Source organism: Dendropsophus ebraccatus, chromosome 3 (genome assembly GCF_027789765.1).
Source record: "Dendropsophus ebraccatus isolate aDenEbr1 chromosome 3, aDenEbr1.pat, whole genome shotgun sequence".
Lineage (NCBI taxonomy): Eukaryota > Metazoa > Chordata > Amphibia > Anura > Hylidae > Dendropsophus > Dendropsophus ebraccatus.
The window spans coordinates 177,101,673-177,123,603 of NC_091456.1; the positions used below are offsets into that span (position 1 = coordinate 177,101,673).

General features: G+C 42.9%; 1 protein-coding gene across 1 annotated transcript; it reads left to right on the forward strand.

Moving 5' to 3' along the window:
* The first annotated feature begins 2,402 nt into the window (after positions 1-2,402).
* LOC138786304 (CD5 antigen-like) lies at positions 2,403-16,233 on the forward strand. The gene is made up of 5 exons (XM_069963201.1): positions 2,403-2,469; positions 3,206-3,232; positions 5,854-6,171; positions 6,457-6,774; positions 16,162-16,233. The coding sequence occupies exons 1-5, from the start codon at positions 2,442-2,444 to the stop codon at positions 16,164-16,166; spliced, it is 696 nt and encodes a 231-aa protein (XP_069819302.1). The 5' UTR covers positions 2,403-2,441; the 3' UTR covers positions 16,167-16,233.
* The last annotated feature ends 5,698 nt before the right edge of the window (positions 16,234-21,931 follow it).

Genomic DNA, 21,931 nt, shown 5'->3' on the forward strand with positions numbered 1-21,931 from the left:
AATGGCATTGCAATGATCAGTGTTACTGATCTACTGTAAAAATGTAAAAGTAAATAAACATGTCATAGCCCCTCCCCCAATAAAAATTTAACTCACCAAACTTTCCATTTTATAAATAAAACATATAAAAATAAATAAACATATTATATACCGTAGTATGCGTAATTGCCCAATCTATTAGAATAAAACAAGATTGTTCCTGCACGGTGAACGGCATAACCAAAAAGTGGTAAAAAACCACCAGGATTGATGATTTTTTATTACATTTTATTAAAAAAAAGATTAATAAAAAGTGATCAATATGTCCGTTCTACTCAAATTTGGTACCAATAAAAACTAGAGATCATGGCACAAAAAATGACACCCCATACAGCCCTATAGGTGAAAAAATAAAATTGTTATAGGAGTCACAATAGGGGCCATTGTAAACACACCTATTTGCAAAAAAAAAACAGTAAAACTTTAGAAAAGCTATATAACCTGCATATCGCTGTATTGAGACTGACCTATAGAATAAAGATACCATGTCACATTGTGGTGTCCCACCAAGGGTGTTTCTAGTATGGACACCTGTCGTAAAAGCCCTGTACCATAGAGTAGAGTGGTAATGAAGTTGTATTCTCAGGTTTTACCACAAGATGTCACTATGTATTATTTTATATGTTGCACAGCTGTAATCATTCAAGGGTTACTGTTATATTTTGTGATTCTGTGCACCAATGAGAAAGAATCTTTCCTCCCTATCTCTATTCTTTTTTCTTCTGTACACTCCCTTCTCCGCCACTCACAGAGGCTGTTACATACACCCTGTAGGAAGTAGTCACATGGGGAGAGGAAGTGTAGGACCACTTGTAGTCAGTTCTCTGATTCTCTGAGGAGTAGGATACACAGATCAGGCATCCGTGCTGAACTTAGTCAGGAGCGGCTCTGCCAGGTTCCCTGTACGAGACCAGCTGTATTGTACACATATGGAGAACACAGAGACTTTCTTTTCTAAAGCTACATTTACAGACAAGAAGCAGTGCTAAACTCTTAAGGAGGACAAGTCAGAGAACACCCCAACCCACGCCGAGAACCTCTCTTAAAAGTGCAGGGCGATATCCTAGACAGAAGAACTGACCCGGATAGAGCAAAGCAGCCATAGCCAAGGCCTACGTACTCTAATCTCGCAACGCAGGTGACACCGGGACACGCTCGGACACTTTGCTTTAACTCAGGTAACTAGGACTGGGGCTTGTGTCACCATCGCAGGACGGGTACCCCGACACTGCAGGGCAGAAGTAGGTTTAGTGACAAAGGTGGAAACACGGGCACAAGTATTCTTTTTGAAGTATCTTCAAGTCTCTCTTCTTCCTAGTTCCGGCAGAGCACATTACTAAACTGGGTTGGGGCTCTCCTTAAAAAGCCCTCTCCACTCTTCTGAACTCTCTACTTCACGCAAATAAACCAGCACTACTATTCTACCTCACCTATTCAGCATCTCTCAGCACAGATTCAGTGTACGCAAGTCTGTATTTCAAGAATCACTCGTCATCCTGTTATCCTGTATCACAAGAGACTTGTCAGTAAAGATCACATTATTTATTCTACTGGGACTCAGTGATCATTGCACCAGCACCTATATACACAGGCTACACCATCCTTGGGTCATTTTCCCCTTTCTATGGGTGGTGGTACCGACAGTCCAGGTGGGTCATCTCTCCACTCTGGACCACCGTGATAATACCCCAAAGGATTCTCACGGCCTAGCAGGTCACCGACCATTGGGGATCAATTTAGCCAGTCAGGTATACCATAACACCTGTGAGCTGCACTAGCACTGGTGTCACGACAGAACTATAACTGGCTGAGCTATATACCACCGACCAACCACCATAGAAGTGGCATCACTAACTTAACAGGTGACTGGTCACAGCACCACAACATTAAAAAGAACAACAAGTACCCCTCTGCGTGATGAGCAATTTGCTCCTCTGTCTGTCAATGTCATTCTCCCAGACTGCACCACAGGGAGCAGTCCCCCATTTGGTGAACAACCCCTTTAAAGACATACCCAAAGGGCTAACCACCCAAACTAAAATAATGTGCCAACAGCCATCATTGCACTAACGGGCGGCCAAACCTTAAAATAATGGATGTCATTTTGAACTCAAAATGGCAGATGTCATTTTAAAAAATGATAAATGGACAAGAAAAACATCATGGGAACATAGGCTTACAGTGCAAATGTCATGGTTTTCCGAATAAGTTGGCACCATACATGTTTACCAGTATATATATATATTTATATTTATGACATTTATTGGCAGCAGAATCGCTATATCATTGGGTTTCTATGCTCTGAGTTCAGCAGTAAATGTGCTGAGGCTGCGGATATCCTCATTATATATAGTTTTACTTCATGTAATAGATATAGTTCTTATTATATTCCTTCCGGAACCATGAAGAGTGCGGGGCTGATGCTGGCGGGTGAGTGTCTACCATAACTATGGAGATTTTTATTATGGAGATTCGAAAATTTATAAGTTTTTAAAGGTGACTTTATACCAATGATCTTCAACCTCCAGCTGTTGCAAAACAGATCAGAGCATGCTGGGAGTTGTAGTTGTGCAATGTCCAGAAAGCCACAGGTCATAGATCATTGATATAAAGTCACCTTTAAAAACCTTATGCAGTTATCAGGTACTAGCTAAAATTGCTTGTGGTTATGTAGCAAAGCAGAGAGGAATATAACATGTCCCTGCTTTTAGGAGCCTCTCTGATCATATGAAAGGAACTTTCCAGAACTTTGTTGATGAACTACCCTCAGCATAGGCAGTCAGTCTAATTGATGAGGGTCCATTACCCATATATACAGTAAAAGAGATTTGAGTAGACAGCGCCATATGTTGTGTAGTGGCCGTGCTGGGTAACTGCAATTCAGCTTCCTGTCCAGCAGCTCAGGAGCTGAATGTATATGTCTAATATGTCTATATAATATAGTAAAAATAAATATTAAATAATAACTGGGGACTAGATGGATTAAGTGGTCAAAATCTATCTATGAATCCGAACCCATGATACTTAGTGAGTAGGGCGCCACACTAGCACTTCTAGAGTTCAGATGTTCCCTATCAAGGGTATAAGCCATTGTTTTGTATAGATTTGTCTTTACTGTGTCTATTAAATGTTTGTGGTCCTGAGTAATTTTTTTCCTGTTTTTCAGCCTCCCTCTTGGGGTTTGCCCTCTCAGGTCAGTGTTTTATGTCTGTGTATGGTTATGTTCACACTAAGTTAAAAAAAAAAGAGAAAAGGCGGCTGCTTTTTCTTTTTTAAAAAGACGTCCGTTATTGCCACATTTTAATTGACCTCAATGAAATGCACTAAAGTCAATGGAATGACGGACGCCTAATGCACACAGTGTATTAGATAATGGATGTTGTTTATGCAGACGTCAAAATTAAGATCATGAAAATTATTTTTGGACGTCTTTGAATTATCCTATTTCAAATTTTCAAGCATTTCTTATAATTTATAATTTTTTGAGAAGTAGACCCAATAACCCCCTATGTGCTGCTTTGTTTCATAAACTGCTGCCCTTGGTTAAAGGGGTATTCCCCTCATACGTAACTTTTCATATGTTGCTGCTCATGGTGAGACTTACAGTTCCCTCAATACTTGTTATTATCAATTCAGTCTCCTTCCCCAAGTTCTCAGCGTCTGATTTCTACTGAAAACACAAAAATCTGTGTGTGAGATTTTCTCTCTGTCTCCCCCTCCTTCCCCCTTCCCTTCTGAGACAAATGATGTAAACAAGTCCCTGGCAGGCTTTATCTGCAACATCAGCTGTCATCAGCTTCTTTGTAATGCTGGGTGGGTTGCTGAGAACCTCACTGTGATTCACCCTCACCACATTACAAAGAAGCTACAATGTTGCAGATAGGGACTTGTTTACATCAGCCGTCTTGGAAGGGAGGGGGGAGGAGAGGGAGACGGAGAGAAAAGCTCACACACAGATTTTTGTACTTTAATTAGAAAACAGCAGCTCAGAACAAAGCAACATCAAAAGTTATTTTTTAGCAGAATACCCCTTTAAGGCCTGCAAGGCATTCACTGGTCTGAGTCACTCATGCTCAGTATAATCACAGTCACATGATCTGTCTGATTAGTACTGCCAGTTGGTTTTCACTTCATATCCAAGAAAAGGGGATTGTGGGAAGGTGTCTGCACTGTTGCATAGCAACCGCAGGGTCACAGTTCAGAGGAAACCAGGAAGTGACCAGATACATAGAGAAGAAAAATGTTACAGAGATTTAAGCTACTTTACTAAAAGCCTATTTGTTCTCCTTTACGTATATGTAAATGGTATACATCTGATTATACCTTCTTTGCTTCATGACACAACCACTTTAATCTACATCCCCAACAATTACAATTCTAACAATGACTTTAGGTGCCAGGTTCTGCTGACTTTGCACTTGTGTGCATGGGCACCTTAAAGGGATTGTCCAGGGAACAGAAAATGTATAATGTGTTTTTCTCTCCAGTACACCACTTTCACTCTCGGCACATTTTAGAAGTGAAAGTAGTGGGGCAGGTATGAAGTCCCGATCATTGCCTGAGGGCGAAACCATGTTGCCCAACACTATTAGACACTGTGCAGCCATGGTTTGACCTTGTAATCATCTCTTCTTGTCTTAGAACAGGCGTGTCAAACTCAAATACACAGGGGGCCAAAAATAAAAAATTCAACAAATTCGCGGGCCAACCTTGATAATTATTGAAGCGTGAAAACGGCGGTCCTGGTACTGTCAGTGGTGTGCGGTGTTCATGGCACTGTCAGAGCAGCATGCGGCATTACTGGCACTGTCCATGGTGTATGTTTCCCAGGGCTGTGCACATATTAGCCAGCCCTCCCAATAGTCTCATATAGTAGCCAGCCCCTTCTCCATAGTCTCTTATATAGTAGCCAGCCCTCCCCCATAGTCTCTTATATAGTAGCCAGCCCTCCCCCATAGTCTCTTATATAGTAGCCAGCCCTCCCCATAGTCTCTTATATAGTAGCCAGCCCTCCCCCATAGTTTCTTATATAGTAGCCAGCCCGACTCCATAGTCTCTTATATAGTAGCCAGCCCGACTCCATAGTCTCTTATATAGTAGCCAGCCCCCCCCCCCATAGTCCCTTATATAGTAGCCAGCCCTCCCCCATAGTCCCTTATATAGTAGCCAGACCTCCCCCATAGTCTCTTATATAGTAGCCAGCCCTCCCCTATAGTCCCTTATATAGTAGCCAGCCCTCCCCATAGTCCCTTATATAGTAGCCAGCCCTCCCTCATAGTCTCTTATATAGTAGCCAGCCCCCCCATAGTCTCTTATATAGTAGCCAGCCCCCCCATAGTCTCTCATATAGTAGCCAGCCCTCCCCCATAGTCTCTTAAAGAGTAACCAGCCCTCCCCAATAGTCTCATATAATAGCTAGCCCTCCCCTATAGTCTTATATAGTAGCCAGCCCTCCCCCATAGTCTGTTATATAGTAGCCAGCCCTCCCCAGTAGTCTCAAATAGTAGCCAGCCCTCCCCAGTAGTCTCTTATATTGTAGCCATGGCGGGCTAAATGTAATTGAAACTCTGAATTGCCTGGTGGGCCAAAAATAATGGCACCACGGGCCAGATTTGGCCCATGGGCCAGAGTTTTACATGACTGTCTTAGAAGGTACACTTCTGAGATGAGCCAAGGGCAGAAGTGGAGTGTCGGGGACTCGGGGGGCAGAAAGGCAACAACTTTTTTGCTCCCCAGACAACCTCTCTGTTGGATGAGCGATATGTGTACTCATCATAGAACGACTCCTGCAGTATACCCCATTATGTATTACAGAAGAACTCATGAAAGTCAAGCTGGTCAGTGGGACCAATCGCTGTAATGGGAGGCTGGAAGTGGAACATGATGGTGAATGGGCGACCGTGTGTGATTACAACTGGAAGGGATTCAACTCTATGGTGGTGTGCAAACAGCTGAAATGTGGGTCTCCGAAAGCTGCTATGCCTTGCGGTCCACTAAAAAAAGGAGCCAGCAACGTCTGGATGAATGAGGTGAAATGCAGCGGAGAGGAGAAGTCTCTGTCTGAGTGTCCGATGTCCCCTGTAAGGAAACACAAATGTCTCCACCGGAGTGACGTCTGGGTGACCTGCAGAGGTATGGGATTATTCTGTATAATAGTGCATTGTATAATGAATGCTAAGACATAGACATAGATAGATAGATAGATAGATAGATAGATAGATAGATAGATAGATAGATAGATAATATATAGATACATAGATAGATAGATAGATAGATAGATAGATAGATAGATAGATAGATAGATTTAGATTTAGATTTAAATAGACAGACAAATTTCCATAGACAAATAGAAAGACGAATTTCCATATGACATGAATGAATTTTATTCATTAACAATATCTGTTTTCTTACCACTAGAACCTTTTCAGGTCAGACTTGTGGATGGGCCGAGCAGATGCATGGGGAGGCTGGAGGTCTATCATGATGGGCAGTGGGGCAGTGTGTGTGATGACCACTGGGATGACAGGGACGCCAATGTTACATGCAGACAGATGGAATGTGGATCCTGCCAGCCGCGCATGAGGGGGAGGAAGAGGTTCGGTCAGTCTCGTGGAAAAATCTGGTTGGATGATGTCGAGTGCAATGGAGATGAAGCATCACTGGAAAAGTGCAAGCATCGCATGTGGTCCTACCATGACTGCACCCATGAGGAGGACGTGAGTGTGTACTGCACAGGTGGGTGGATTGCAGTTGTATTTTTATTACGTAAAGGACTAACCCAACATTACTAGAGGTCTATGCATCAATGTGTTAGGACCCTATAACGGTGAGCAATTACTGGCCAATATTGCCCTGTGTAAGGGTCCATTTACATAGAAAGATTATCTGCCAAAGATTTGAAGCCAAAGCCAGGAATGGACTATAAACAGAGATCAGGTCATAAAAGAAAGCTTTCTCCTCTTTTCAAATCCATTCCTGGCTTTGGCTTCAAATCTTTGGCAGATAATCTGTCAGATAATCTTTCTGTGTAAATGGACCCTTATATGGCCAGCAATAATTGAACCAACAGCAACCAATCAGATCCCAGCTTTCATTTTATGGAGGCAAGATGAGCTGTTTTAACAGCATTTAGTGACGTGCTTTACGGCAAGCCTCATGGACATAGGCACAGTGAACATCTCCAGACCCTGTGCTTTGTATGGGACACATTTGTGAGCATAGTTCCTTTGTCATATGACATGTCTGTTCTCTGTTTCCTTCCATGAGAGTGTGATTGTTTCTATACGCCTCAAGGTAACTACTAGTTATATTCATGGATGCATTCGAGTGCACATAGAGAGCTACACAATGCAGTCCTACTGGTGGAGCTTTTATATGGTCTTGTGAGTCCGATGAGCGATTGCTGTTGGTGTCCTCTATGGAGAATCCTTTTGTTAGAAAGGTCAACTAATAATAAGTGTATTATCGGATGTCCCACAAGCTGTAACTTATAGAAGAATCTTACTGTTCAATTTTCCTGCAGCGCCTCCACAGGAGTATTTAAGCATCACAGGGAGCCTATTGAAATCAATGGACGGTTTGTGGAATATATGGATATGTTAGATATACCAGAGAAGGAGAAAGGAGTTCTGTCGCCTCTAGAACTAGGGATCCTCTTCACCTAAAATGTGTAAAGCTGATAACCCCTTTAAGAGTGAGAGCTCAGTAAGACCTTATCAGGTTAACAATGATAACAAAAGAACATTTGACGTCTAGCTGGAACTGGAAAAACTGCGTCTATGGCAAAGGAAATGTCAGCTAGAAATATGGTAATTCGAATGCATCTGGATTTCTCAAATAGGAATGAGAAATACAGATTGCTATAAAGGTTACCAAAGACAAAATACTTCAGGGAGCAACATACCAGCCAAATCTAAAGAAATAATGAAGGACGCAGATAACAATGTCACAAGGATGTGAAAACTAGAACAAATGCCAGAGGAATGGATTTCTTGTGTTCTTTACCCTCGAAGTAGCGTTCTACATTGTTAATAGTCATCTTGTCTCTTGCTTTGTATGAGCTGTCAATAAGAGTGAGGGAAGGGAACTGACAAATCATCTGGTCCAGCTCAGTGAACTGCTTGTCAATTTTTGACAGGCAATTTTATAACAATGGCCATTCAGTTACTGACAAAATGAACAGAAAGTGTCTACTCTACGAACACTTATTACAAAGAAATAATTAATATAATACTGCCCTATGTACAACAATATAACTACTATAATACTGCTCCAATATACAAGAATATAACTACTATAATACTGCCTCCTATATACAAGAATATAACTATAATACTGCTCCTATATACAAGAATATAACTACTATAATACTGCTCCTATATACAAGAATATAACTACTATAATAATGCTCCTATATACAAGAATATAACTACTATAATACTGCCCCCTATATACAAGAATATAACTACTATAATACTGCCCCCTATATACAAGACTATAACTACTATAATATTGCTCCTATATACAAGAATATGACTACTATAATACTGCTCCTATATACAAGAATATAACTACTATAATAATGCTCCTATATACAAGAATATTACTACTATAATACTGCTCCTATGTACAACAATATAACTACTATAATACTGCTCCAATATACAAGAATATAACTACTATAATGCTTGAGGAAGATACAGGTGCCGGCACTGTCTGAATACTGCTCAATCAGTAGCTGTGCGCTGGAGTCGGATTAAGGGCTAATAAACTGCACTGGTAAGTAGCCGCGGTGCTCGAACAGAGACAAGGGCAGTACGGTGTATAAAATAGAAAATAAGTCCAAGCACTCACCGGATGAAGGGATCTCTTTGTGCGTTTATTCAGACATCACAGGGAGGGAGCGGTGGCAAGGGTGCGGGAGCGTGTAGCAGACAACTGTTTCGCGCCTCAGCGCTTTGTCAAGTCTTACATCACTACCGGGGGAGGGTAGTTTAAATAGGTTACATCATGCATATGCAAATAGTATTCAAAATAGGTGAAAACAAAAAATGTGTTACATACAAGTACAAATTATCTCACAAGAAAACACTCCAATCATTCCTCTCATTGAGGCCATTGGGACCGGTCGCATCTAGAGTGGCAATCCATGTTGCCTGTCTCCTGAGGAGGTACTGATGTCTGTCTCCTCCCCTATCAGGTTGATCCACCTTCTCTAAGTCCAGAAAACGCAGGGAGCTGGTGTCACCTTTGTGGACAGAATTCACATGCTCTATAAGGCGGGGAACGCCTTTCCCAGTCCTAACTGAATAGGCATGCTCTTTGTACCTGGTCCACATTGGGCGTTTAGTTTTGCCAATGTAGAAGCGGTGACACGAGCATACAAGCGCATAGACAGTGTAGGGGGTTCTACAGGTGATGAGGCTATCGATATAGCAGTCTACTCCATTCAGGTTAATATAAGCAGTAGGAATAAGCTGCGGGCAGTACTTACAGCTACCACATCTTTTATTTCCTGTCAGAGGAGCTCTGGTGAACCACTCATCTGCCGCTTTTTTCTTTTTGCACGTATTCACATTGAGCTTATCTCCAATGGTGCGGTTTTTGCGGTATGTGATGAGGGGTCCCTGAGCTGCAATCTCCTTCAGGTCATCGTCCTGTTCCAGGATGGGCCAATGTTTCCAGATGGCTTTAGTGATACACTGATTCAGCGGTGAATTTTGAAAAACAAAAGAAAACCTATTTAACCCTTTCTGTTGTGTGGTCTTGGATCTCAGTAGGTCTGATCTGTTCAGCATATTGGCCCTGGTTCTAGCTTCACTAATAACCTGTTCTGGATATCCCCTTGCTGAGAGTCTTCTTTCCATATCTGCAGCCTGTACAGCAAATGATTGATCATTGCTATTGATACGTTTAAGCCTCACTAGCTGGCTGAATGGAATGGAGTCTTTAATGCGTGTGGGGTGAGAGCTAGAGTAGTGCAAGATGGAATTGCATGCGGTTTCTTTTCTAAACACAGAGGTGTGCAGTGTGTTATCCACTACGTCCACCTGGACGTCCAGAAACTCAAGGGATCGGTTCCCTATCTTATATGTGAAGACCATGTTCACACTATTCACTTCATTAAGGTAGGTGACAAAATCAATAAATTTACTTTCTTCTCCAACCCACACAACGAAGACATCATCCACATAACGAAAATACGCCCTGATGCTTCCGATGTGTGGGTTGCGAGTGTTAAATACATAGTCATTTTCCAGCTTGGCCAAAAAGAGGTTTGCGTACGTGCAGGAGACCGGCGTGCCCATAGCAGTACCGATCTCCTGCCCGTACCATTGGTCCTCAAACATAAAGACATTGTTACGCAAAATAAAGTAAAGTCCTTCTTTCACAAAATTTCTATAGGCTTGAGACTGGTCTGTCCTAGATAGGAACCAATCGATCGCCTCTACACCCGCATCATGAGGGATGCGGGTGTAGAGGCTTTCCACATCGACTGAGGCCAGGATACAGTCATCAGAGAAGTGCACTGAGTCCAGCATGTTTATGAAATCTCCGGAATCTTTTAAATAGCCAAGTACTTCGGCTAGGAGGGGTCTAAGAGACCAGTCCAGGTATTGGGACAGGAATTCGGTAGGGGACCCGATGGCGGACACGATTGGGCGCCCAGGTGGTTTGTCCAGATTTTTGTGGACTTTTGGTAAGAAATACCACCTGGGCGCTCGGGGTGTCGGGGGGAGTAACTTCTCTGCTGTTTTTTTGTCCTCATCACCTGTAGAACCCCCTACACTGTCTATGCGCTTGTATGCTCGTGTCACCGCTTCTACATTGGCAAAACTAAACGCCCAATGTGGACCAGGTACAAAGAGCATGCCTATTCAGTTAGGACTGGGAAAGGCGTTCCCCGCCTTATAGAGCATGTGAATTCTGTCCACAAAGGTGACACCAGCTCCCTGCGTTTTCTGGGCTTAGAGAAGGTGGATCAACCTGATAGGGGAGGAGACAGACATCAGTACCTCCTCAGGAGAGAGGCAACATGGATTGCCACTCTAGATGCGACCGGTCCCAATGGCCTCAATGAGAGGAATGATTGGAGTGTTTTCTTGTGAGATAATTTGTACTTGTATGTAACACATTTTTTGTTTTCACCTATTTTGAATACTATTTGCACATGCATGATGTAACCTATTTAAACTACCCTCCCCCGGTAGTGATGTAAGACTTGACAAAGCGCTGAGGCGCGAAACAGTTGTCTGCTACACGCTCCCGCACCCTTGCCACCGCTCCCTCCCTGTGATGCCTGAATAAACGCACAAAGAGATCCCTTCATCCGGTGAGTGCTTGGACTTATTTTTTATTTTATACACCATAACTACTATAATACTGCTGCTATATACAAGAATATAACTACTATAATACTGCTCCCTATATACAAGAATATCACTACTATAATACTGCTCCTATATACAAGAATATAACTACTATAATACTGCTCCTATATACAAGAATATAACTACTATAATACTGCTCCTATATACAGGAATATAACTACTACAATACTACCTGCTATATACAAGAATATAACTACTATAATACTGCTCCTATATACAAGAATATAACTACTATAATACTGCTCCTATTTACAAGAATATAACTACTATAATACTGCCCTATGTACAACAATATAACTACTATAATACTGCTCCAATATACAAGAATATAACTACTATAATACTGCCTCCTATATACAAGAATATAACTAATATAATACTGCTCCTATATACAAAAATATAACTACTATAATACTGCTCCCTATATACAAGAATATAACTACTATAATACTGCTCCTATATACAAGAATATAACTACTATAATATAAGTAGGAGAAATAGTCCAGCACTCACCAGGTAAAGTCTTCCAAAAGTTTATTGCATGGAAACCATAGCAGGGAGGGGAAGGTGGATCAGTGCAGGTGCAGGCGCATCACCTGGGATAGCTATTTCGGGACTCCTCCCTTCGTCTAGCCAGGCCGATACGTCACACCTGGGGAGGGTGTTTTATACACATAGTGAACAGTGGTCAAAAGTGAAATAAAATATGAACACCAGGGAATTATCGAGAATACAGGCATAAGATGGAGAATAGCAATATGTAAATAATTTAGTAACCGAAATGTCATAGAAATACACTCAAATCGTTGCGTTCATTAATGCCTCCAGCTCCCGTAGCATTTAGCTTGGAGATCCACAGTGACATTGTTTTCTCTACACGTAACCCTTTCATTAACAGGTTAGTCACCTACCTCCGCTTTGTTGATGACGTTTTCATAGTCTGGAGCGGATCAGAGACGGAGTTCACAAGCTTTGTTGACTATCTAAATCAGAGCAACAATGTAAATATGTTCTTCACTTACAAAATAGGCGGTACATCTATTGAGTTCCTAGATGTCCAGGTCGACATCATGGATGGCACCTTCTCCACGTCTGTGTTCAGAAAGCCCACAGCTTGTAATTCCTTGTTGCATTACACGAGCTCCCACCCCGCACATGTCCGTGAAGCCATCCCATACAGCCAAATGGTCCGTTTACGGCGTGTGAACAACACTGATGGCTCCTTCCATACACAGGCAAAAGAGTTAGAAGAAAGACTGATTGCCCGAGCCTACCCTAGATCGCTCATACAAACAGCCTACAAACGAGCCCGAAGTCTAGATAGGAAACAACTTATATATGGTAAAAATGACAAACATACAAAGTCACCCGTTTTTTCCTTTGCCTTCCAAAATTCCTTACAGAACGAAGCTATAAAAAAAGCTATTAAAAAATATTGGCATTTATTGCAGCAAGATCCAGATCTGGATACATATGCACTCCAGCACCCAGTGATAACATTCCGCAAAAATAGTACAATAGGGGACGCGCTTAGTACTACTAATCGCAGCGACCCCGCTAGTACATGGCTTAGTAAAGCACCCATTACTGGCAACAGGCGGTGCGGCCAATGTAACTATTGCAACAAAATGCTGAATGTTTCCTACATCAATCTCAATGGGGTAGACTGTAGAGTCAGAGATCTAATTACTTGCAAAACATCCTTTTTAGTATATGCGGTGGTATATACGTGCAAACGTTTTTACATAGGAAAAACGAAGAGACCCCTGTGGACGCGCTATAAAGAACATTGCTACTCGATAAGATCTAGAAAAGGAGTCCCGAGACTTATTGAGCTTGTTCACACTGTTCATGGCGGCGACACAGGAGCCCTCCGTTTTCTCGGCCTTGAAAGGGTTAACCAAGCCCCAGAAGGGGTTGAGCAGCACCAGTTCCTGTTGCAGAGGGAATCACTGTGGATCTCCAAGCTAAATGCTACGGGAGCTGGAGGCCTTAATGAATGTAACGATTTGAGTGTATTTCTATGACATTTCGGTTACTAAATTATTTACATATTGCTATTCTCCATCTTATGCCTGTATTCTTGATAATTCCCTGGTGTTCATATTTTATTTCACTTTTGACCACTGTTCACTATGTGTATAAAACACCCTCCCCAGGTTTGACGTATCGGCCTGGCTAGACGAAGGGAGGAGTCACGAAATAGCTATCCCAGGTGATGCGCCTGCACCTGCACTGATCCAACTTCCCCTCCCTGCTATGGTTTCCACGCAATAAACTTTTGGAAGACTTTACCTGGTGAGTGCTGGACTATTTCTCCTACTTATATTACATTCCTGTTCTTTCTATCTAGCACCCCGGTAGCCTTCACAAGAGTCGTTCCCCGTTGCCACCGGCATTATACTTCTGGGACTATATTGTATGCAGTGTGGGCTGGCTGTCTCTCAACCCTTACAATAACTACTATAATACTGCCTCCTATGTACAACAATATAACTACTATATTACTGCTCCTATATACAAGAATATAACTACTATAATACTGCCCCCTATATACAAGAATATAACTACTATAATACTGCTCCTATAGAATATAACTACTATAATACTGCTCCTATATACAAGAATATAACTGCTATAATACTGTTCCGATATACAAGAATATAACTACTATAATACTGCTCCTATATACAAGAGTATAACTACTATAATACTGCTCCCTATATACAGGAATATAACTACTATAATACTGCTCCTATAGAATATAACTACTATAATACTGCTCTTATATACAAGAATATAACTACTATAATACTGCCTCCTATATACAAGAATATAACTACTATAATGCTGCTCCTATATACAAGAATATAACTACTATAATGCTGCTCATATATACAAGAATATAACTACTATAATACTGCCTCCTATATACAAGAATATAACTACTATAATGCGGTTCAGGGAAGAAACAGAGTGCTGCACCTCACACCTATGGCTGATACTAGTGCCGCTTGGCTAAATAAAAAACACATCAGAATTTTGTGTATGAATTGATCAAGCCATACTGCCCCATGTACCTCGTGCCGGTATCTGATACACATGGGTCCCTACACTAAGTCCACACCGTGCCAGTCAGTGGCCACCAACCCCGCAGGCGTGCACAGCCAGGGAACGGGGGCCATGGGACGGCCCTGCGACCCCCATGCCACAGGACCAGACCCAAAAACACCACACCAGAACCCGGCCAGCACCGCCGGCGGAGAAGGTCGCCCCCAAGCAGCACACCATATCCATACTTGTGTCGTTTGGGGGCAGCCTTCCCCGCCGGTGGTGCTGGCTGGGTTTTGGTGGGGCTTTTTGGGTCTGGTCCTGTGACATTGGGGTTGCAGGGCCATTCCATGGCCTCCCTTCCCTGCACGTGCACGCTTTGCGGGGTTGGCGGTCGCTAACCGACACGGTGTGGAGTTAGCGTAGGGACCCGTGTGGACCAGAGGACCTGCGCGGTGGTACACGGGGCAATATGGCTTGATCAATTCATATACAGACACTCTGGTGTTGATTTTTAATATAGGCCTAGCGGCATTAGTGTCAGCCATAGATGGGATGTGCAGCGGTTCCATTCTCTCCAGTTCGTGTTTTACAATTCTCCCTCTCTGAACAGCTCGCACTCCTTTATAAGACCCACATGACCAAAATTGGCAGGATATGCCTGTGCTCACATGTCTGGATCCTATGTCTCCCCCATTCTGTGAGAGCAGCAATGGTAAGTGTAATACCATATCCATACTTGTGTCGTTTGGGGGCAGCCTTCCCCGCCGGTGGTGCTGGCTGGGTTTTGGTGGGGCTTTTTGGGTCTGGTCCTGTGACATTGGGGTTGCAGGGCCGTTCCATGGCCTCCCTTCCCTGCACGTGCACGCTTTGCGGGGTTGGCGGTCGCTGACCGACACGGTGTGGAGTTAGCGTAGGGACCCGTGTGGACCAGAGGACCTGCGCGGTGGTACACGGGGCAATATGGCTTGATCAATTCATATACAGACACTCTGGTGTTGATTTTTAATATAGGCCTAGCGGCATTAGTATCAGCCATAGATGGGATGTGCAGCGGTTCCATTCTCTCCAGTTCGTGTTCATAACTACTATAATACTGCTCCTATATACAAGAATATAACTACTATAATACTGCCTCCTATGTTCACACTGAGGAATAGGCGAGTAATTAAATAGGAAGGTTTTCTGCTTTAAATTCTTCACCTATTCATCTCTGGCAGAATAGGAGCAGCATTTGAGTGGAATACAAGCAGAATTTAAGCCCCCAATGACTTCTTTAGGATTCCTCTAGCAGAATCCGCTGTATTTTTGAGGCTGTATAGCAACGAAAACAAGGAGTGGATTGAAAACACAGAAAGGCTATGTTCACATAATGTTGTAATTGAGTGGATGGCCGTCATTTAATGGCAAATATTTGCTGTTATTTTAAAACAACGGCCGTTATATTGAAATAATGGAAGTTATTTACCGTTATATGGCGGCCATCCACTCAATTTCAACATTGTGTGAACAGAGCCTTTCTGTGTTTTCAATCCACTCCTGGTTTTGGTTGCTATGAGGACCTGACATGAGGACCAAATACTGCCTGAAATGTACGTAGTGTGAACATAGAGTTAAAGTGATTAATAAAAAAAATTATTCATTTTTTTATATTTAAACTACAATTTCACAATTTTTCCAGGGTGAAGAAGGAGACATCTCACATACGGTGGAAATGCCTAAAGATTCAATGGCAATAAAATACCAAGATGTCTTCTTTTTTCCTGATTATTTGTGTCTGTCGAAACAGATAGAGATAGATAGATAGATAGATAGATAGAGCAATGAGATACATGTTGCATTTATATTGACAATCAATAGCAATCCTGATCAGTTCCGGACATACAAAATATAGAACGCCATATCAGAACCCAGGAGGGTCCCAGTCCCTGAATGGATTAGGCTATGTTCATACAACGTCAAAAATATTGAATTTTCATTTTTAAAACACGTTTAAAAAAACTAAGTCGATGAGAAGACGGACGTCTAATGCACACAGTGTATTGAATAACGGACGTTTTTGCCAAGTACTTCAAAATAATGAGCATAATCATTATTTTTGAGTCTTTTGCAAACAGTGGACATTTTTTATTAGTAGTTCTTACACAGTTTTCCTTTTGTCTCCGTTCTTTCTTCATCTTTACTATTATATTCAATGGACTTTTCAATTAAGACACACCCAAAGTTCAATTAGTAATCCCAAACTAAAATAATGTACAAACACCAGTCATTGCACTAAGGGGAAGCCAGGCTGCTAAATATCGTCCGTTATTTTAGACTCAAAATAACGGACGTCATTTTAAACAGAGCTGAAAAAACGTTGTGTGAACATAGCCTTACACTGTTTTTCTGCTCCAGTATTTTGTTCTCTTAGGACATGTTCACATGGCGTAAGAGATCGGCCGTTCCCTGAAAAGATCCTCCCGGCCAGTAGTGCAGTACCAGCCGGATCATCTTTCGGGCCACAGTGTTCTGATGCGTGCGTGCCCACATCAGAACTCCTTACAGCACACTATGAAACTTGCAGCCAACTCGCTCTATCGTGTGCACTTACATGGTTTTCTACGGCCGATATTCACTGAATAGCGGCCACAGAAAACTAACATGTCAGTTCTTTGCGACGCCACAAGGGATCCCAGCCGGAGCAATACTATGTGTATACGCTCCATCCGGGATCCCATAAAGAAACAGGACACGTATCTATTTGTAAAAAGTACGGCCGTTGTCGCCAATTGCAACCATGGCCGTACTTTAAGAAAAGATACGGTGTGTGAACATAGCCTTACTATACAGTATATGAGGGGGCTTAGTTTTCCCTTGTGGTGGATGCAGGTGGACACTATCACGGTGTCATTGTAAGCAAGTGAGGATATTCAGTGCTATGCTCCTTCTCACTACAGGCCCGTGGGCACTCACGTATAATAATCGTCCTGTGTTAATGGGTCTTTACTCCTGTTGCATCCATCTATGACAGTCTGAGAGATAGTGACTCTTCACACATGGCCTGACTATAGATCTACTATAATACATACAGAGACTCACCCACCAAATCCGGAAGAAAACCTAAATTCTACCCTCCAGTCTTAATAGAATTCTCCACCATCTTAGCCTCTAGCTGTTTAGGAGGGGAAGAATTTTCATTTTGCAATGTACTTTTCTATAAGACTGCAGATGTGAAAATCTGCACGGCCATGAGAGTACATATTGTATGTTTTCAATATTTGCCAAGAACTGAAACGGCTATATGGAAAAATTACATTTACCGATTGTAAAACATAGCTGACTATAGAATACACCGAGGTCCGAGGTTTAGGAAAAACTAGAAAATAGAAAAATTTATCATTAAAAAAAACTTCCCTTAAAGGAGTGAGCTTTTCATTCTTTTTAACAGTTGCCAGACTAGGCTGAGAAAAATAAAAAATTACTTCTGACAATACCCAACGCTCCTATTCCAGCTGCCTGGTGATGGCTGAACTCCAGGAAGTACCCACCTCACTAGCCAATCACTGGCCACACAGTGACCTCCTTCAGGCAGATTGGATGGGCAGGCAGCAGGCACGTCCTGTTGAGTGGAAAGCAGGAAGTAGTATCAGGGACCTTACACCTGAACAGCAGCAGTTGGGATCCCAGTAGGTGAGTTTTTAAAAAAAAAAAAATTTGAGCCTAAAGCCGGGTTAACACTGCGTGAAACACCATCTTTTGTGTGGCCGTGACCGGTGTTAGTGGACATCATCCCAGCTGGTACTGCAGTACCGGCCAGATGATCTTCATTAGTGCTGAATTGGAATGCGGGCGCATCCGTGTGCCCCCGCATCCCTAATTCACCATAGGCGACAATGGAGAGTGCGCTCAGAGCCGCGCTTTCCATTGTGTGAGCTGTTAGTTTTGTGTGGCCGCTATTCAATGAATAGCGGCCGCACAAAGCTGACATGACATGACTGATATGCCAGAAGTTGACAACTATGGGCTTCAGGAGTTATTAGTAAATGTGAACTGAAGATAGAGGTTAGAGATCAGCAGCTGGTTCACTGTAGTGGCAGAAGGAGGGTGAAGGTAAAGAGGTGGTGGATGAAACAGGCCATGAAATGAGGGTGGGCTGCAGGTGGGACCTGTGTTTATCCCTGCTCCAGGTTCTGTGCTCCCATTCGGAGTTCAATGCAGGAGAGCAGCCGCTGGGCCTCTGTGGTGACGAAGGGCGGATACAGGCGGATGGGGCACATCTCAGATACAAGAAGAGGCGCCCTGCAGAAAAAGATGATATCCTAAAGCAAATTATAATATATTACAGATGCTTACATTGCTGAAAACAAGTTTTTTCATGCTAAAAAGCGGATCTTATAGTCCAAATAAATCCAGTGATTCACATATAAGGTGCTGTAATGTACGGCCCATAAATAGACCACCGGTAGTTCCCCTTAGATAATGAACTAATCATAGTACCAGATGGGAGGGAACGGAACATAACGTCATCTGGAATGAGGATCTCACAGTCAGCAGCCACTTGACAAGCGCAGCAGATTCACCCCCCTCTGGACTCTGTATATAAGGTTCCTAAACTTCAAGTCTATGTCATTGCCATCTGCTGTATCCACCATCTCAGACCTGAAAAGGGGGCAATGACTGCTCCTGTGATCACTACTATGTGTCACATTTCTCCAGAGCTGAGGAAAACCTCCGAACCTCCTTACCTCCCAAGAGCCATCATAGCAATGGGTCCTCTTTACTGTATGTAGAAAAGGGACCAAAAAAAGGAAAAACTTTGATCAACCCTAATGTTACAGTGACTGATGTTACTGGCTGAGCTCTGGAGCTTTCTGCCATGATATCATGTGCATAGCGATCACATAAAACTGCAGCCAAGCAGTGGTCTCGGGTTGCATGTATGGCAAATGACTACTGAAGCCAGTGATTATATGCAGCTTCAGGTGACCTTCATATGTGACATCTTGTAATATCCCACTAGGGGTTTCCTTTAGTTTATTACACCTTTTTAAAAGTGTCTCACTCTAGTGTCACAGGTTAGGACAGGAGGCCGCTGTTCCTTACTCCAACCACTAGATGTCACACTCTTACAGCACAGCTGCAGCTAACACAAGGTCTAGCTATACAAACACATCCCTTTATAGTAACTACTTCCCTTCAGTTAGCAGTTAGTTAGTGTCTGGCTACAGGCCGGGCAGGATGTATATGTAGTCGCCACTAGCTATCCAACCACTATGGGTTGCTATATTAGACCCCTAGGGAAACCAGAGACAAGTTACAGCAAGCCGCTCTCTACTGACAAGATGCTCAGCTTTGTAGGAAGGACACTACAAGTGAGCTCCACCCAGAGCAGAGACCTGGGAATCGTACTACCCCAATAGGACGGAAACCCGACACTGCGGGGTCCCTGACATCTTTTACTGCTTCTTTTATCAACTCACCTACTTCCCTGTTGGATCAGTATTATTGATTTTTTTTTGCACTAAGTACCTGAGCACTGTCTGTGACTATTTTTTACCTTTTCTAAGTAAAGTTTGAAAGTTGCTTAAAGTTAGACTCATCTCTACCGCTACACTTGCACCTACACCTCACACCTCACCTTAGTCCTAACCAAGGTCCGGTTACCACTCCTGGCCACAGTGACAAGTAGCCCCCAAAACACCAGAACCCACCAGCAGGCCCAACATCAGTACCAGAAACGTACCAACCAGCAAGAATTCTGCCTCTCACAGACCTTTTAGTTCTTTAAGAAGCTCCTTCTACTCTGCGCTCATTACCTGCATTAATTGCACCTGTTTGAACTCATTATTTGTACAAAAAAAAAAACACCTGTCCACACACTCAATCAATAACACTCCAACTTCTTCCTCATGGGCAAGACCAAAGAGCTGTCTAAGGACACCATGGACAAAATTGTAGACCTGCACAAGGCTGGGAGGGGCTACAGGACAGTAAGCAAGCAACCTTGTGAGAAGGCAACAACTGTTGGCACAATGGAAGAAACACAAGATGACTGTCATTGTTTCTCAGTTTGAGCCTCCATGCAAGATTTAACCTCATGGGCTAAGTATGATTATGAAAAAGGTCAGGAATCAGCCCACAACTGCACAGGAGGATCTGGTCAATCACCTGGATAGAGCTGGTACCACAGTTACTGTTAGTAACACACTATGCCGCCATCAATTTAAATCCTGCAGGGCATGTAAGGTCCCCATGCTCACGCCAGCACATGTCCAGGCCCATTTGAAGTCCCACAATGACCATGGATGATCCAGAGGAGGCATGGGAGAAGGTGAGGTGGTCAGATGAGACCAAAATAGAAGTTTTTGGAGGAAGAAGAAGGATCAGTACAACCCCAAGAACAGAACCGTCCCAACCATGAAGCATGAAGGTGGAAACATTATAGTTTGAGTCAAAGGGGACTTGCAAAATCGGCAGCTCATCATATACTAATTTTCCTGACTGTATGTACTCAGGTAGATCTATCCCCGTTTGTCCTTTCTAAGTGCAATGTCTCCATCCATGTGCGAGAACAATATCTGCAAATGACTTTGTAAAGGTAGGAAAAACAATCAGCCCATGTGCTACAGAGCGAGGTTGTAATGTAAGATCATGATGTTCCAGGCATGCACACCATTACGGAGGGTATTGTAAGTATTCTACGTCAGTTTCTACGAATTAGAATACAGAAGATCATGTGATGTCAACAGCGGCCGATGCTGTAAACATAGAAGGTGAATGGAAAGTCATGGCATGTGACTGGGGAATCTATTTGTGTTATGCACTGGCGTGGTTACCACAGCACATCACATTATTGCACATGGCCCAGCTGATATAGTGCTTTATGCATGTGGAAAGTCAGCCGTGTAATGGTTTCTTGTGAAGACAACTAATGCTTACCAGAAAACTAGGAACATATGGGATCTGTGTGGGAATGGAAACCATGTGCAGTTAGTTGTCATTGGTATTTTCTAATTTAGCCACTACAGTGGTAACTTGGTTTAAGAGTAACTTGGATTGAGAGCGCACAGTTTTTCAAAATTTTAAGTTGGTTTAAGAGCATTGCTTTGGTGCAAGAGCTCCCTGTACTGAGTGGGAGCGTGAGTGGGGGAGGGGCATGGTCTGCATAGCGGGGTCTACAGCACTGTACTCTGACCAGGAAGTCTCTCTCACCTTCCAAATCATAGCAGATCCACTTCAGGCTGGGGCTTACATCAGGGGACAGGACTATGGAGGTAGCCTCTTCATAGCTATAACCCCTCTCTCCCCAGACAAAGAGTGCTGCATTTATGTGCCCACATCTGCCCTGCTAATTCCTTCATGCTCCCTGCAGTCTCTGCCAGCCCTTGTTTTTTCCATCCTCTCATCCATTCCTGCTATAATGTGCCTGCACTTACACTCATCTATACACACTGCTGCTATAATGTGCC

Coding starts and splice junctions, on each gene's coding strand:
- LOC138786304 (XM_069963201.1), top strand. CDS start 2,442: ATGAAGAGTGCGGGGCTGATGCTGGCGG. Junction 2,470..3,205: donor TGCGGGGCTGATGCTGGCGG/GTGAGTGTCTAC, acceptor CCTGTTTTTCAG/CCTCCCTCTTGGGGTTTGCC. Junction 6,172..6,456: donor CGTCTGGGTGACCTGCAGAG/GTATGGGATTAT, acceptor TCTTACCACTAG/AACCTTTTCAGGTCAGACTT.